The sequence below is a fragment of the Electrophorus electricus genome, chromosome 15 (assembly GCF_013358815.1).
Source record: "Electrophorus electricus isolate fEleEle1 chromosome 15, fEleEle1.pri, whole genome shotgun sequence".
In the NCBI taxonomy this organism is placed as follows: Eukaryota; Metazoa; Chordata; class Actinopteri; order Gymnotiformes; family Gymnotidae; genus Electrophorus; species Electrophorus electricus.
Window position 1 is genome coordinate 14,381,353 of NC_049549.1, and position 16,037 is coordinate 14,397,389.

A 16,037-nucleotide genomic window follows, 5' to 3' on the forward strand; every position below is an offset into this window, starting at 1 on the left:
TGCTGATCGGTTTGTTGAACAGCTTTGGACCAGCAGAACGAAGGATTTGTCATTTCCAGTAGCAAGGCATTTTAATACTAATGGACACTGCATTAATGACAAATCTGTTTGCATTGCCAGTTGTTGCTATGCCAGCAATGAAATGAGGAAATTCAAAGAAAAAGAACTGATCTACACTCTTGTAACTTTAGAACCCCATGGAATGAATGTTATAATTTAAGCATCGACTTTTTCTTATATAAACTGGCTCCTCCTACTACTAACTTGCTTGCACAGCTGATGAAGGACCTCTGTCCAAACATTCTGTTCTTTTGGAAACTCTGTGTACTTCATTACAATTTGGAATATCTCTCTCTCTCTCTCTCTCTCTCTCTCTCTCTCTCTCTCTCTCTCTCTCTCTCTCTCTCTCTCTCTCTCTCTCTAATCCGAAGAAGTTTCTAGTTGAGATATAATAGTGTTTGACTAATTCTGGAAGAAGTGATGTGAGTTCTGGTAATGGTAAAGTGGTAAAGTTCCTCCCATGCTAAACCACAAGCAGAACCCATAGCAACACACACACACACACACACACACACACACACACACACACACACACACACACACACACACACACACACACACGCTACAATGAGGATTTTCCTTGAAAATAGATATCTAGATCTCTCTCTCTCTCTCTCTCTCTCTCTCTTTATATATATATATATATATATAGGGGGGATTTTCCTTGAAAATGGATATGTGTGTGTGTGTGTGTGGTGTGCATTAATTACCATGTAGTTTATTAGGAATACCTTCCTTACAGGTGTACAGAATGTGTAGCCTACGTTTTGGCATATACCACTTGTGTTAGTAATCCTCTGTATACTTTGTAAACTCTGTATAGGTGGTTAGTCTGCAGGCTGGATATTTTGTAGTTAAAGACTGCTATCAATCCAAGAGTGACACTGGCGTCATAAAACCATTGCATCATAAAACCATTGCAGGCTGGATATTTTGTAGTTAAAGACTGCTATCTATCCAAGGGTGACACTGGCGTGTAAAAACCCCAGCAAAAATGTGGTGTCTGCTAAATAGCTCAACACCCACAACCATGCTATTATGACAATATAATATGACATCAGTAGTAGCCCTGTTAACAACCTGATAAACAGTCAGTCTGTGGTTATTAACTGACCTATAGTGAACAGAATAGACAATGGAAGATTTATGATTTAGGCTAACACAATTACTAGTTTGTAATTGTACACAAATAACATGTAGCTATAAGACAAGTATACAGTGCTTAATAAAATTAACCAGTGAATATAGGTACAATGTTTATGTTCATAAAGTGACTATACAAATAATTATACATTACAAGGAGTCATAGTATAAGAGCTATACACATACTATCTGTGTATATGTACATAAATACATGTTTGTATTTATGTCATATTATACTGTTATTCTCTTTTGAATTTGTTTTGTACTTTAAAATGTCCATATTATGAATGAGCAAAGACAGTGATGGTAATTTTACCTTTTTGCCTGCAATTGGATGCAGTGTGAGTAACATCTTTATTGTATCTAGTGAACATTTTGTACTTGGATGTCTTTTATGTCTTGGACTTTGAGATGTTAAATGTTGCTATATCCGAACATCTGCACTTATTATTTCCCATAAGGATAAAATTGGATGACTCAGAATCAGTTAAGAAAAAAAATAGTAATGCAACTCCTTGGATAAGACTGAAATGGATAGATTGTGAGTATGATGATTCCTTGCAAACAGGATGCGGGGAAGGGGCACGATTAAACAGACATTTATTCATTACACAAATGATACATATAATGCAACACACACGCTTGGTACACCTTAAACACCAACAACATGCACCACAACACAGGGGACATATATACACTCAAGATGATTACAAATAACACAGAACAGGTGGACGACACGGGAGCCATTGATTTTCTTTCACTGCTGTTGTGCATTATCCTGTAACACATTAATCAAAACATTTGCGTAATGGTACTTTTTCCTACTATTACATAAATTTTTGAATCTCTGTTTCTTAACTATACACTACTCAAAAAATAAAAAATAAAATAAGGGAACACTGAGCAATGGAAAAGCACAAGGTCTAGATGACACTGTCACTGAAATCTTGAAGGCATGTCTTCATATGTTATGCCCGGTTATGCTTTCTTTAAATAACAAGGTATTACATCTTGGTGAGTTCCCTGAAACTTGGTGTGAAGATGTAATCTGTCCAGTATACAAGAGTGGGGACAGAAATGATACAGAAAATTACAGAGGAATTTCAGTGCTCTGTGTCATTGGTTACATTTTTAGAAAGATTTTGAATCAGAGATTACTATTTTTTGTGGAAGAAAGTAATAGATTCTATGAAGAACAACAATAGATTCTATAACCTATAGGACAGGTTATTTCACAATGGATAATATTTTTACTTGTATAGTTTCATGTCAACTTTTTTTTAACATCACCTGTTTAGAAACACATTACAAAGCATAAAAGTAAAATATATTGTATATTCACTGTTTTTTCAAAAGCATTTGACAGTGTTCAGCATAGTCTTCTGTATTGTATATGATATTTGTTGAAAGGGTTTTAGTGTCTTGAAGTCTGTATACTCACAACTTGTGAGTACAAGGTGTGAAAGGACTGAATGGGTTGACAAAATATTTTAGCTGTAGTACCAGAACAAGACAAATCTTTTCCAAAGGAAAAGTATAATGATATTCAGATTGAAAATAACAGAGTTGTTGATTTTACTCTATGCTGATGATACAATTATAGCAGACACAGGGGATTACAGAAACAAATTGTACAGCTGGAAAGCGTTTGCATTTCTTATGGTATAAAAGTAGTTAGTTTTGACTAAAACAAAAATCATGTTTTTAGAAGAAGTGGCAGCATTCTTGACAAAAATGAAAAGTGGTGTCTTTCTGGTGAGCAGACTGAAATAATTAATTGCTATAAATATTTAGGTATATGGTTCACACCAAAGGAAGACATGTCAGCATCCAGCAGGCCAATAAATATCTAAATGATCTCTCCCTAACACATAATATTTACACAGATTTTGTATATATTTGCATATTTGTATGCATGGAAACTAACATATATACATTATGTAATGCAGAGATGATGATCATTGTGTCATTGTAATGCACCATTATCAATTTTTATCCCTTTTCTATATTCTGTGTGTATACATGTATTATGTATACATGATTAAATTTAATGTAAATTTGACTTGTTTGTAACCAAATTCTTATATGCATATGCACAAATGTATGTGGAATTATGAGCTAGCTGGTTATAGGCCTATGTTCTTGAAAATAAACTGACTAATTGATTAATCTATTGACTGATTGATTGATACACACATACTAAAAACCAAAAAAAAAAAGAACTTCTGAAATTATACTTCCTGTAAACATTCTTTTCCCCCACCCCTTTCACCGTGACTTTTATTTTGATAAACGAGTATTTGCATTTTCTTCAAGCGCCTCCTCTAAAGATCGTGATAAACAACTCTGAGGTTATAACCCTTTAAGAGTGAACCTGTCCAGCTAGACTGTGGCTCGCTACGATTACTCATATTGGAATTTGCGTGTCTTCACCTGAGCCGTTATGGACTCTGGGCCTAAAAGGTGAGTATTTTGCATGCGATTCTCTTTAGTGTTGCATTATATGCAGGAAGAAGAGCTCTGAATTACAGAGAGCTACGTGTTGCACACTGCAAGGTTAACACAGCAGTCCTGCTGTGTGCTGTTTCTCAGTGCTGACTAGCTAGTTTTCTCAATCCCTCTCCCCATTTGGTTAGAAAGACGACTACAATCCACACATCGCTAGATTTATTTTGGTTGTTTTGTGTTAGATTGAAAAGTTAACAGGGCAAAGGTAAAAAAAATACACGGGTACATAACAGCGTAGCCCATATTAGAAAACAAAGCAGTCGCACCAGGACTAGTAGCAGATTCGATTATATACCCTATAAACTGAAACAAAAAGGAATAGTTGTATAAATACTTTACATTAACGCTATAGCAGTGTATAATTGGACACCGTCAAGAGTGCAAAATAATCTGCGGCAAAATTCAGAAATTAAATCCATGATTTTAAAAAACGGTATTAAAATACGTCTGGGAAATGGGTGCTGTTTTAACATGTTTTATTGTTTGTGTCTAAATCTTTTCCCCCAAATATCAAAACGTGCATTTAAATGAGCATCATTAACATGTAGCACATGAAAGAAAACAAAAAGTGACGACAAATGTCTACGCATATCAAAAGGCAAACGTTTGTATAGAAGGAACCTTCGTTGTGAGAGTTGGTTAGTAGGGGGTAAAAAGTAGCCTGTTTGGGTACTCGGACGGTCGCAGGGTACATGGTGTTCTTTTGATGTAGCCCGCTTCCATGTTCATCTTTGTTGTGAACTGATGACTATTCTCACCTGAAGTCACTCGAACCCTGCGGATAACATCGAGGTTCTGAACTGCTCACCATTTGGATCGGAACTGAGGACAGAATTAGGCGCAGATGCCTGCCCGGGCCAGAAAGTGGAAGCCACGAGGTCCGCGCTACTCTCAAAGAAGCCCACAACAAGTCAGTACTTTCCAATGAAAGTTTGGGCTTAGCGCCAGCTGTGCGTACGAGGACACTGTGTTCCTAAACGATGGCGGTTGAAGGAGAATGCCGCGCAGCTTGGCGTGCGGTTTATTTCCACGTGTGCGCAACAACACACACCCGATAGCACAAAACAGGCTGTTACGAAGGAGGAGCCTTTATTTGTGTGCTTTGTTTTCGGCTTTTTTACATTGCTCACTCTCGCAGCCCCACATTCAGACATTAAAGCCATGCGATTATTGCTGTAGCAAATCATGGTGAAGTACAGATATCAGGATTTTAATGGGGGAAATTATATCAGGCATGGTTTATGGCTTTTATTTTTACTTTTAATGCTAAATGAACTCCCATTGTTTATTTGATAATAATATTGTGTAATAATTATATAATAATTGTTTAAAAACGGCTGTTTACTCAGCATATATATATATACACACACACACACACATTTTTCTCTTTTTTTTCTCCCTGATCATTGTCTGGTTTTTATTTCACCAGCTTGGGTCCTAAGGAAGAACAATTTTTTAAATTACTCTGCACTTCCTGGATCACTTAGGAATCTTATGAAGATTTACACTCTCACAATTGGCCCAATATATTGTTAATCATTACTGGCTTCTCTAATATTGATATAACAAATATTAAATTCAATATTTTTTGTAAGCGTCTTAACTAAAATAAGTTGTCTGTTGTATATATGTGACCTAATAAGCATAGTTTTAAAGAAAAGAAGTTCAGTCCTGTCTTTAACCAACGTGTTTTAATATATTACAAAGCATTGTTTTACTTCTAATATGCAGCAGTGCAGTCACAGTGATGCTTTGCCCAAGTTTAGCAGGCATAAGTGCAGTATACAATGTTCTTGGTTTAGTCTGCATGTTGCTGACATGTTTTTTCTGGGCGCGCACACGCACCAAAAAAAAAATCTTGCGCAACTTATGTGTTGCTGAATTCTATTCTGGGTGAGATTTGTACAAAAGACATGAATCAGGTCCACTGGCAGGCAAATGTTTGGTTCTGCAACAGCAAATATTTTTAAGCTGCAGCTGCAGAACATAGTCCTATTATGCATTCTAATCCAGAAAGGGTCCAGAAAGTTGGACATATTAAACTGATGCTAAACTCAGCCTTAATTCCGCGGTCCACACTGGTCAAGTGTGACACATTTATCCTGTTGCTGTGGTGTTGTCACCAAAATGCTTGTGCCTTGCGGAAGGCAGGAATGGCTTTACTTGGGACTTGGATGTGGTTGTATTAGCATTCTTCTACATTTGTATTTACTTTTTATTTTGGCAACTTCTGATCTTAAACTTCAAACTGGGGTTCCAGAGTGGGACTCCCAGGAAGTTTGGGGGTTTTGCTTGAGGCAAGCAGTGAAGAGCAGTGAATATCTGGGACAGGTGTGCTGGGAGCTGGGGAAGAATATGCACTATCTGGAAGTCCATGAGGACTGGATGGGAAACACTGAAGATTCTGAGAGTTCTACAAAGGATGTCATATTCCAATGGAAAAGGCTGGTCATGTGATAACCAGCAAACCAAAGAACAAAGTTTCCAGGATCAATGAAACTAAGAGATTGTCACATTTCCATAAGGCGTCATGTAGTGCTGTGGTCCTGAGTGGATATCTGTCCAAGATATATTAAGGGTATTTTCAAGCGCGCCAGTGGTTTGGCCTGAGGCGACCTCTAGGGTGCTGGCAGCAGGAATTTTGTTTATTCGGAGAAGCTTAAGGATTATTGGTTTAAGAGTTTGGTCACTTACTTCCATCACTTACTTGCTTTGGGCTTTCCTGCTGCTAAATGCTGGTAGGTCACACCCATGAGCCCATACGCTGGTGTAAAGGAAGGTCACACTACAGAATTGCTCTCTTTAATGATGTCTGCACAGGATGAGCTGGCAAATGTTCCTTGACCTCAAGCTCTGTCATAACAAATATGGAGGAAATGTAGAGAGATTAACTTACTGAAAGCATATAGAATTTAATGAAAATGCAGATGGTGTTTGCATGCAGCCTGAAACGTGAGCTCCTCGGTCGTAACAAGGACACGTGCCAAGCATGAGACAAACCTGCAGAAAATAACATCTGACACATTTGTGACCATATAGAAAATCCTTTGTGCATTCACTCGTGAAGAGGGATATCTGATGAATGTGAATCTGTGTGTTTTGTCAGCTGTGTATCTTGGGTGTGCATTCTGTCAACCTAGTGTGCATCTAAAGAGAAAAGTCTTCTTTAAAAGTGGAGGCTACGCTGGGCCCTGGAGCATATTTAGAGTGCAGTTGGAGTTCCAGAGGGTGGTGCTGGGGTCAAGGGTGAAACATTTGAGGACTGGAGGATGGGCTCTGATGCTTTAACATACCTACAAGACTGGCTTCTGTGCTTGTGCGGGGGAGGGGAGCGAGAGCGCTGTTAGAAGGGGTTGTTTTCCTTGAGTTGAGGCAGATCTTTTTGACTGGAAAATAATTTAACTGCTGGCAGTGGAACATTATAAAGTGCAGCATGGTTAAGCTGAAACTAGCAACAAAAAAGAAGGAAAGATTTGTCAGCTCATGGCTTCTGGCTTGTTTCTGGTTTTTCGCTCTTTCTTTTACTTCCATTCCTGCTCTAACGAGAGCTGGAGGGGGTCCAGGTTTGACTGGGGGGGTGGGGGGTCTTCTTAGACCATGGAACCTAAAGGGCTGTAAGCCATCTGCTGTATTTGTGCAAAATATTGGCATTTTTTTCCCCCAACATGAAAAGTCAGAGACACCTTTTCACTGGAAAATTATTCGCACCCACACAGAATGACTTATTTCTATGGGATAACTTGCACTCAAGAACTGTTACAGTTCACGTCTGCTTGGCATCTGTGTCTTCACTGTTCCTGCAGGCTATCACTTGTCTTATCGCAGCATTCCCAGAGCCCTTCACATCCTGCCTTTACTTCCTCTGCCCTCCCAGGCCGAGCTCGGACCTGCGCAAGGTGCGCTCACGCGACGCAGCCCGCTGTAGGCGGAGCCAGGAGACGGAGGTGTTCTACGAGCTGGCCCACTCCCTGCCACTGGCCCGCCGCGTCACCTCCCACCTGGACAAAGCTGGCATCATGAGAGTGACCCTCAGTTACCTGCGCATGCGGCAGCTCCTGCACCCCCGTAAGCCCTCGGGCACGCCGCTCCATGACATGCGCTCACCGACATGTTTCTGCAGCGATCAGACATGCTTTTGCCCTTTGTCCAAACTAGACTTGGCTTGAATGCGCCCGTATGGGCCTTGGCATCCTTGCCGAACACTGACCTCTGTCACTTCCTGCAGCGGCAGTCAAGGTGGAACCAGGGACGGTGGTGGATGAGGACCCCACGGACACCTTCTACCAGCAGGCTCTGGCCGGCTTCGTTCTAGTGATGACCGAAGAAGGAGACATGGTCTTCCTCTCCGACAATGTCAGCAAGTTCGTAGGTATCAACCAGGTCAGTGCAGCCTGTAGGGTGGGCCTTGTCCTCAGATGGGTGAACTCTCCCCAGGGTGCAGTGGATACCACTGCTACCAACATCAGATCCGATTGGTTCCCCTCACATACAAACATGTTAAAGTCAGCACACAGGCTGCAAGAGGCCTAGTTATAGTACATATTGTACAGGGATTAATATGCTACTGACAGACTTGGAATAGTGGCCTGTCTATACTGGGATCATGTAGTCAGCTCACTAAGGACATTTTGCCAAGAGGTTCAGCTAAATTGGTACTGCAGTCTAGAAGGATTTGTGGGGTGGATTTGAGCATGTTTGACCAAAGTACCGTGAGCAAAAAAAAAACAGAGCCATGAGCAAAAAAAAAAAAACAGCTTCAAAGACGCTGGGTCTTGCAGTAGCTCTCCTATGTAACCTTGGACATACCTCAAGCAAATCCTTTTAATCACCTTTTGAAAAATGGGATGTCCTGATTTTTTTTCCTTGAATATTTCCAACATGCTGTCGTCTAGATGGATCTGCTCGGACAGAGCGTGTATGACTTCATCCACCCTTGTGATCAAGAGGAGTTGAGAGACCTGCTCACCACCAAACCAGGTAACACCTTCTTCCCGGTGTGGACTACGTTGCTGGCATCGAGAGGGCCAAGTCAATCCCAGCCTGTGCTGTTTCCTGCAGGCCTCTCCAAGAAGAAGGTGGAGAGGTGTACGGAGTGCAACTTCTTCCTGCGGATGAAGAGCACCCTCACAAGCCGCGGCAGGACCGTGAACATCAAGGCCGCCGCCTGGAAGGTAACTGTGCACTGCGCCGTTAGCTCGCCGTCCTGAGACCAAGTTTAGCATGTGAGTTCTAGTCGTGTAGAATTCTCAACCCACCCCACACAGTGTCCACCACAAAAGCGCTGCTGTTATCAGTGTTTGCATCAACAGCTTGTTCTTCCCAGCCTGACATCCTGCAGCCGTGGAACGTGCTGGTGCTGGTGTTTGGGATGGGGGGCATGCTTGGCCGTGCTCGCTCTTGATTGGTCAGTGGTGGGGAAATTGTTTAGACAATAACAGTGATCAAGATAAGACCGAAGGAATCCCAATCAATTACCGTGTTTCAATAGTTCTATTTGCCGAGGGTGAAACACTGATCATCAGATAAGAATTTTACAGTTAGCAATATTCTTTTTATTGCCTCATCAAAATAGCCATCTGATTATAATTTGTAATAGGTTTGCGTGCTGTTAATAAAAACTGTTAATAAAAAGTTAATACATCTGATGGGTGCTTAGCTATCTGATTTGAATAGTGTTCAAGATCGCTTGTATTTTGAGGCAGTCCTGCTTCAGCGTGACTGTTGTAGAAGTGCCACCTTTGCCTCTGGATTCAGGCCAGCTGCTGGGTAATTACCAAACGGCCTACGACAGTCGATGTTTGTTAGGTCTGATGAAGAGATTGCAGCAGAACTTGCTGCGATGAGTTCTCCAGTAATACCACACAGGAGACTGCTTTGATCTGTCTCGCGCTAATAGTTAGGTCAGTTCGTCAGCCAACTAGAACTACTTCAGCCGGTTTCATGTGTTTATTCAGAACGGGGGTTGCAAGCAGTGGGCTTCAGAAATGTGGTCTTTTCTGTTCTGTTCTGTTCCGCTCGGTGTCCAGGTGCTTCACTGCAAAGGCCACATCCAGACATTCAGCAGTAACGCGGAGGGCTCCTCCCCCGTCGGAAGTTACGTCATCCTGTTGTGTGAGCCCATCCCCCACCCAGGCTGCGTGGAGTTCCCCCTGGATAGTAGCACTTTCCTCACACGCCACTCCATGGAGCTGAGTTTCACACAGTGCGACGGCCGGTGAGAGAACAGGGCTGTGCCTGGCCTTTGCCTCGTGCCTCAGGGCTATTTGATGCGCGGTCGTATCATTTGGTTATACTGCTATATATAGTAGAATTGCAGCGTGCTTTGCCTTAATGTGACATCGTTAAAGCTGGTCTGTTACTTTGACCAAAATTGTTTACACTTGTTGCATTGCATTCTTTAAAATACCCACAGGACACTCCGTAGAAATGTCTGAGGTAGGTCAGGAATCTTCAGAAGAACGTACTCCAGTGTTGTGTGAGAGGGCTCGTGTAAAATTGCGATATCCGTGATATTAGTGTTGAAAAGCTCGACACTGCAATAAAGATTAACAAGATATACTGCGCAGCAGTTGTTGCACACAGCATGAAACATTCTTGCATACTAAAATGAGCCCCACACAGTCATCTGGCAGGTCAGGCATGTTTGTCTGAAGGACTGAACTCTGTTCATCTCCTTTGGCAAAGGATGCAGTGACTCTGTCTGTGTGTTTGTGTGTGTGCGCACGCGTGTGTGTATGTTTGTGTTTGTGCTCTCAGTACTAAGAATAACTGCGGAGCCTACTTGCAGAAACCATGTTTTTCTCATTGAATTTAGTTGGCTTGTATAGTGTGTAGTGCAGTTGGTGATTTCAGTAGGTCACAAGTGTTTCACCTCACTGCTTCCGAAATGGAAGCATTAATAAATTCTTTATTAAATTCTGTTACAAAACTGGAGGATGACATCATTACTTCTCTGCTTTTTAAAATGGGAACTGCAGGAAACATACAAAGAGCAATTTGTTTAGTTTAATCCACTGTTTCTTTAACCCTTTTAGACATGCATTATTTGCTGATTTGAAATCCACTTACAAAGTCAGTTTTCTGTTACAGCATTATATAATCTGCTGTGCTACTGTCAGTGGACGAGTGGTGAATTCTTACATGAGAAGTAGAGGCTGCCTTTATCTAGGGTGGAGAAACGTAATGTCACATGTCCCATGGATTCTGCTCAAAGTCACCCCTTTGTGGTCAGAGTGGGAACTTAGTGTGCAGCTATTTTTAGATAAGGTGGCTCCTAACCGGCTTTCTATAAATAATGCCTGAACATTTTATACCTGTTGGACACACAGGGACACCAGGACCACCAGCCAAAGTTCATTTGAAATAGTGGCTGACTTTATACAGATCTCTTTATAAAGTACTGTGAGACTTGTGGCCAAAACAATAGTTTATAAGGAACTCTCTTCACAGGGTGACTGAGCTTGTTGGATACCAACCCGAAGAGCTGATTGGCCGATCTGCCTATGAGTTTTTCCATGCGCTGGATTTTGATCATGTGACAAAGAGCTTGCACATCTGTAAGTAACAATGGTTATGAATAGGCAATAAAACTTGGCAATGATCATCCTTACAATGGCACATGTACTACATTTGGGAATTAATATATAACATATTCACAGTTCAGATGGCAGTACAAAAGATTCAGAATTGTGAAGAAAAGAAACCCAAAGTGTTTAGTTTCTAGTGAATTTTGGACAGACATTTGATGTGTTCTGCTTTTCCATAGTGCTCACCAAAGGTCAGGTATGCACCAACCAGTACCGTTTCCTCGCCAAGAACGGAGGTTTCGTATGGGCTGAGACACAGGCCACCATTCTCTACAACAGCAAGACCTCCCAGCCCGAGGCCGTGGTGTGCCTCAACTTTATACTCAGGTACTCGGACCTTCTTTTGTGATCCTTTCCTCTTTTGCATATCTGCCAGTCTCACCAAGAACCAGTAAACAGTGACCATCAAAACTCCGGCGCGTACCGGACCGAGGTCTTAAGCGCTGTCCCTCTTTGTCTCCAGCGGGGTGGAGCAGGCGGACGTGGTGTTCTCCGTGGAGCAGACACGGAGTGAGCAGACGGCTCCGAGCCCGGCCGTGATGGAGGTGGAGGACTTGCAGGACCGGCTGAGCGACTGCGGCAGCGACTGCAGCAGTTCTGAGCTCTTCCACACGCTGAAGGACAATCCCAAGGACCTGCTCCGGCTGGCACCAGCCCCAGGCGACGCCGTCATACCGCTGACAGGTGGACCATTAACACGCCCTCACTCCTCAGGTTACCTTGGAGGTCTGACCAAGTCATTTCCCAGTTATGGTACGAATAGGTTCTCAGGTCCTCAGCTGACAGTAAGCGAGTAAGTCAGACAAGCTCTTAAAGGAGAACTGTAGTTTTCCAAAATAATTATTTCTCTTGTAAAAAAAAAAAAAAATTTTAAAGGAAACTTAATCCTGCCACTTTTATTTTTATTTGGTGAAGTAATGCCAGTTATTCTCGTGTTCTGAGATAATTGCAGTATATAATTTGCATCTTGTCAACTGGGAGATGCTGTACTTTATATTCTTGTTGGCAGTGATAGCAGCTTTGGCTGTCACCACTGACGTTATGCGTCAACGCAAAGCAGCTCATATTTTATCACACTTGTTGCTCAACAAGCCTTGTTTCATGCGCCCTCTTGTGGTGGTACATTTTTTTGTTGTTGTTGTTCTTGTTGTTTTTCTGTTCCTGCTACTGCAGAGGACACAGATTTGTCTTTCGGCCCACCGGCCAGTCCCAACGGCATGCCCAAATCCCCCAAAGACCTTTGCTCCCCCAGACTGCGCCAGCTCCTCGCGCCCATCTTCGACTGCCCATCCCCGGGCTCACCGGTACTGGTGCGTCCCGACACCCTCTCCCTGTGCTAGTTTTGCCATGTCCTCCCTTCACGTTCTGACCCGTGTTTGAGTAATGGCGTTTATCTGCCCTGCAGAGCTCCGGTGAGGAGTCACCCATGGACACCGGCGACGTGGAGAAGTTCTTCGCCCTTAAACCGGAGGAGAGCACGTCTCCGAAAGGGCCGATGGAGGTTAGCGCCTGGTGTTCGTTAACTTTGCTAGCAATGGCGCTCATACTGGTGATGGAAACGAAGAAGCCAAATTCCTCACGTAGGGATTTTGCAGGATATGGACGAGATGGATTTGGAAATGCTAGCGCCGTACATCTCCATGGACGATGACTTCCAGCTGACCTTCCTACCCCAGTTCCCCGAGGCAGATGAAGTACCAAGCGCAGCTTCGAGAAAAAGGTAGGCACATCGGGCAGATGACATGCTGCCAGCGAGTAACACAAGCCGGCCTTTATCAGCTGACAAGCCGGTCACTTCTACAGCGGACAACGTCAAGCGAGTTTTATGGCCAGTTATGTAAACTAAAGGAACACCGTGTACTGACGCACGTCATCGCGCCCTGCTGTTGCTAAACAGGGGTCTGATGGAAGACAAGGATTTGCCCTCTCTAGCCACCAGCTGGGAGAAGAGACAAAAGAACAGTTCCATAGAGGAGGGGCTACTGCTTAGTCATGGCTCTCTGGTAAGAAGATACACAGCATACACAACACAGTATGAGCAACAGCGAGGTCTGCATGGACTGAATGTTTTCAATGGGTGTGTGTTCCGGTCCAGACGGGCCTATTGGACGGTCCAGACGAGCTGGAGCCCGTGTCTTGGAAGTCGAGCCAGCTGCTGACAGACCTAGACCCCGTGCTGGGAGGGACACAGACAGTGTGCGATACCGCAGGTAGCCACTAGAGGGCTTGTTTACTATAGTACTATCACAAGTCCCGGCAAAGTGATCGTTACGTCCCTGGCCTTTCTACTACCGGAGGGGGGACACAGTGAGAGATTAATTACAGATTTGGATAAACCTTTGATAAAGGTATGATTTGTAGACTTTGTTCTTGAAATGCAGAGTATTTTCCCTGCTAAGCTGTGGTCATGTCTTATTTGTTCCCAACAGCTCTCATGAGAGATGCGTTCTTATCGCGATCGCCGGATTTAATGAGCCAGGTAGCTGGGACAATATCCCTCACCTGAGAAGGGGGAGCGTGGATCATGAAGCTACAATCATGGTGCTTGGCTTTAAGGACGGCCTTGTTTGGCAGTCTTCCTGTTATGAATTCACCGACCTGACCAGGACTTTTTTTTTTTTTTTTTAACGACAGCTTGGACACATTCAGCGTGACAGCTGTGTGAAATTAACGCCTGCGCACCACAACTGAAACAAAAGAATCTGTAGCACATAAAACGCACATAAAAGTAGTGATAAAAGCACAGATGAAGAATACTGAGTTATCGATTCTCTGCAAATTTAAAACCGCTTTGAAAACAGCAGTTTATTTGGGGCATGAAGGAAGGGATTGTTGAGTCTTCCACTTAAGACCAAGGAACAGCAGAGTGCGAGCAGAGCCCGGTGTATTTCATTAGGGCTTGAACCAGCATCCTCTGACTAGACTTCCAGAAGTCTCTATGGATCTGGACATCTGGTGTTATGGACTGCCTACGTACAAGGGGAGCTTTCTTAAACCGCCTCCCTTACCGTGCTTCAGCACATCTGCCTCAAAAATAGCAGGCTAGCGAAACCAGTCCTGGTCCAAGCATACATCCTTCACGCAGACCTCAGTTTCAAAACAGGGATGGAACAGTTAAATGTTGAACAACCTCGGGTGCCCGAGACTACCAGTGTCTTCTCTCTTTCGGTTTGAACAGTTCTACCGTGGAAGTGAATATGTCCAAAAGGTTTTCCGAATGTCGCCTGGTTTTCAAGGCAGCGTGCCTTTAGCAAAATCCCACACCATAATTTATAGTGCTTCGTGTTGGGCAACCTCAGCCCTGCCAATTGTTTTGGGGGACTGAAAATATTTGTCCTGGTGTTTCCATTTGAAATTAGTGATCTTGCTTAATATCAGACCTTTTAAATGGATTACTGACATGTGATCAGCACCATGGATGTCAAACGCAACAAATACTCCCATTTTTTCAGTGGCATCTTTTTATAAAGCATTTTATATACGTTTGCATATGCAACATGTACGTGAATAGAATATTTGTTGAACTACAGATTCTAATGTTTTGTTTTTCATGCCTCTTTCCCGATTTCCTCTGCGCGCATCCCTTTTGCGAGGCGCACTTAATCAGCGAGCCCCGTTTCCCATCTCTTACAAATTTGTGTGCTTTTTTTCCTGTAGTTAGAAGCCCGGGTATGGGGGAATCTCTAGTTTCACTCACTGTTGAGTGTGGTTCTCTGTGTTTTTGTAAACGTTCATAGGAGTCCCTATTGAGTGTGACAGAGGTTTAACAGAAGGGGAGGACACTAGTGAAATGCTTTTGGTCTGTTCCTTTTACAACTGATAAAAATGTTGCCTTTTGATCTTATAGTGTAGCAGTATACTGGGTCAGCTTTCTCTCGTGATGCTGGAATAGTTCTCACATTTGGAAATGTTGTCATGGGTATGTTTCAGTATTGTGTGCGTTTTGTTTCTTGGATGGAATGGGCTAGAAATGAGAGAAATCAAAGATGTGTTCTTAAAGTTTTTTAAGATCCAAATTGAGGGGCCTTAAAGTACATTGTTAGACTTTAGACTCTGTTAGCCCTACCTTGTTCTTTCGTTTCTTTCTTGTATTTCGACTTACAAGCGTGTATGTCTTGTTTCAGTTCCAAACTTTTAACCATGTCTTGTATTGCCTGAATTAACAGAAATACAATAAACTGGTTTAAATATGTTTATTAGAGCTCTGTAATTGAAAAAAAAAAAATCAATCACTATTTTTTCTTTAAAAAGAAAGGAAAAAGGCCTAAATGAAAGCAAATATTAGTTACCACTTATATGCCAGTATTTTATATTCATATAAAGGTATTTGTATATTCATGTTTATACATTTAAGGGAAGTCACCTACTAAAACAAAGTTTTTCACTGTTAATTTGAAACCCAAAATGTTATGCTTCAGAGTAAAAGAATAGTTATATGCATTTGAGAGAAGAGATGCCAGTTAAACTACAGACTTTCTGTAATCTGTGTTTGGTACTACATGCCTCTGTGCACTACAAAGGTTTTTGTTTTTTTTTCCAGATTCAGATACAGGAGGTGCCCTGGATGTTGAGTTGGAGAATAGTACTTTGAAAACAGGGCCGTTCCCTAAACTAAACAATACTCCCCACTCTCACACCACATTCTTTCAACCTTTTGTTCAACATGCTTCACACAAATAAATTGAACACTGCACTTATTTACCAAAGCACAGACATTCAACATAACTAATAAATTAATAA

General features: G+C 42.3%; 1 protein-coding gene across 1 annotated transcript; it reads left to right on the forward strand.

Annotated features, from left to right (window-relative positions):
• The first annotated feature begins 3,549 nt into the window (after positions 1-3,549).
• hif1al (hypoxia inducible factor 1 subunit alpha, like) lies at positions 3,550-15,491 on the forward strand. The gene is made up of 15 exons (XM_026997755.2): positions 3,550-3,666; positions 7,586-7,776; positions 7,937-8,091; positions 8,604-8,688; positions 8,770-8,882; positions 9,738-9,925; positions 11,161-11,267; positions 11,477-11,624; positions 11,761-11,981; positions 12,471-12,607; positions 12,703-12,798; positions 12,893-13,017; positions 13,195-13,300; positions 13,393-13,507; positions 13,727-15,491. The coding sequence occupies exons 1-15, from the start codon at positions 3,647-3,649 to the stop codon at positions 13,801-13,803; spliced, it is 1,884 nt and encodes a 627-aa protein (XP_026853556.2). The 5' UTR covers positions 3,550-3,646; the 3' UTR covers positions 13,804-15,491.
• The last annotated feature ends 546 nt before the right edge of the window (positions 15,492-16,037 follow it).

Excerpts from the sequence above, each read along its gene's own strand:
- hif1al (XM_026997755.2), top strand. The coding sequence starts at position 3,647 with ATGGACTCTGGGCCTAAAAG. Across the intron at positions 7,777-7,936 it reads GCGGCAGCTCCTGCACCCCC|CGGCAGTCAAGGTGGAACCA; the intron begins GTAAGCCCTCGG and ends CACTTCCTGCAG. Across the intron at positions 13,018-13,194 it reads AGCGCAGCTTCGAGAAAAAG|GGGTCTGATGGAAGACAAGG; the intron begins GTAGGCACATCG and ends GTTGCTAAACAG.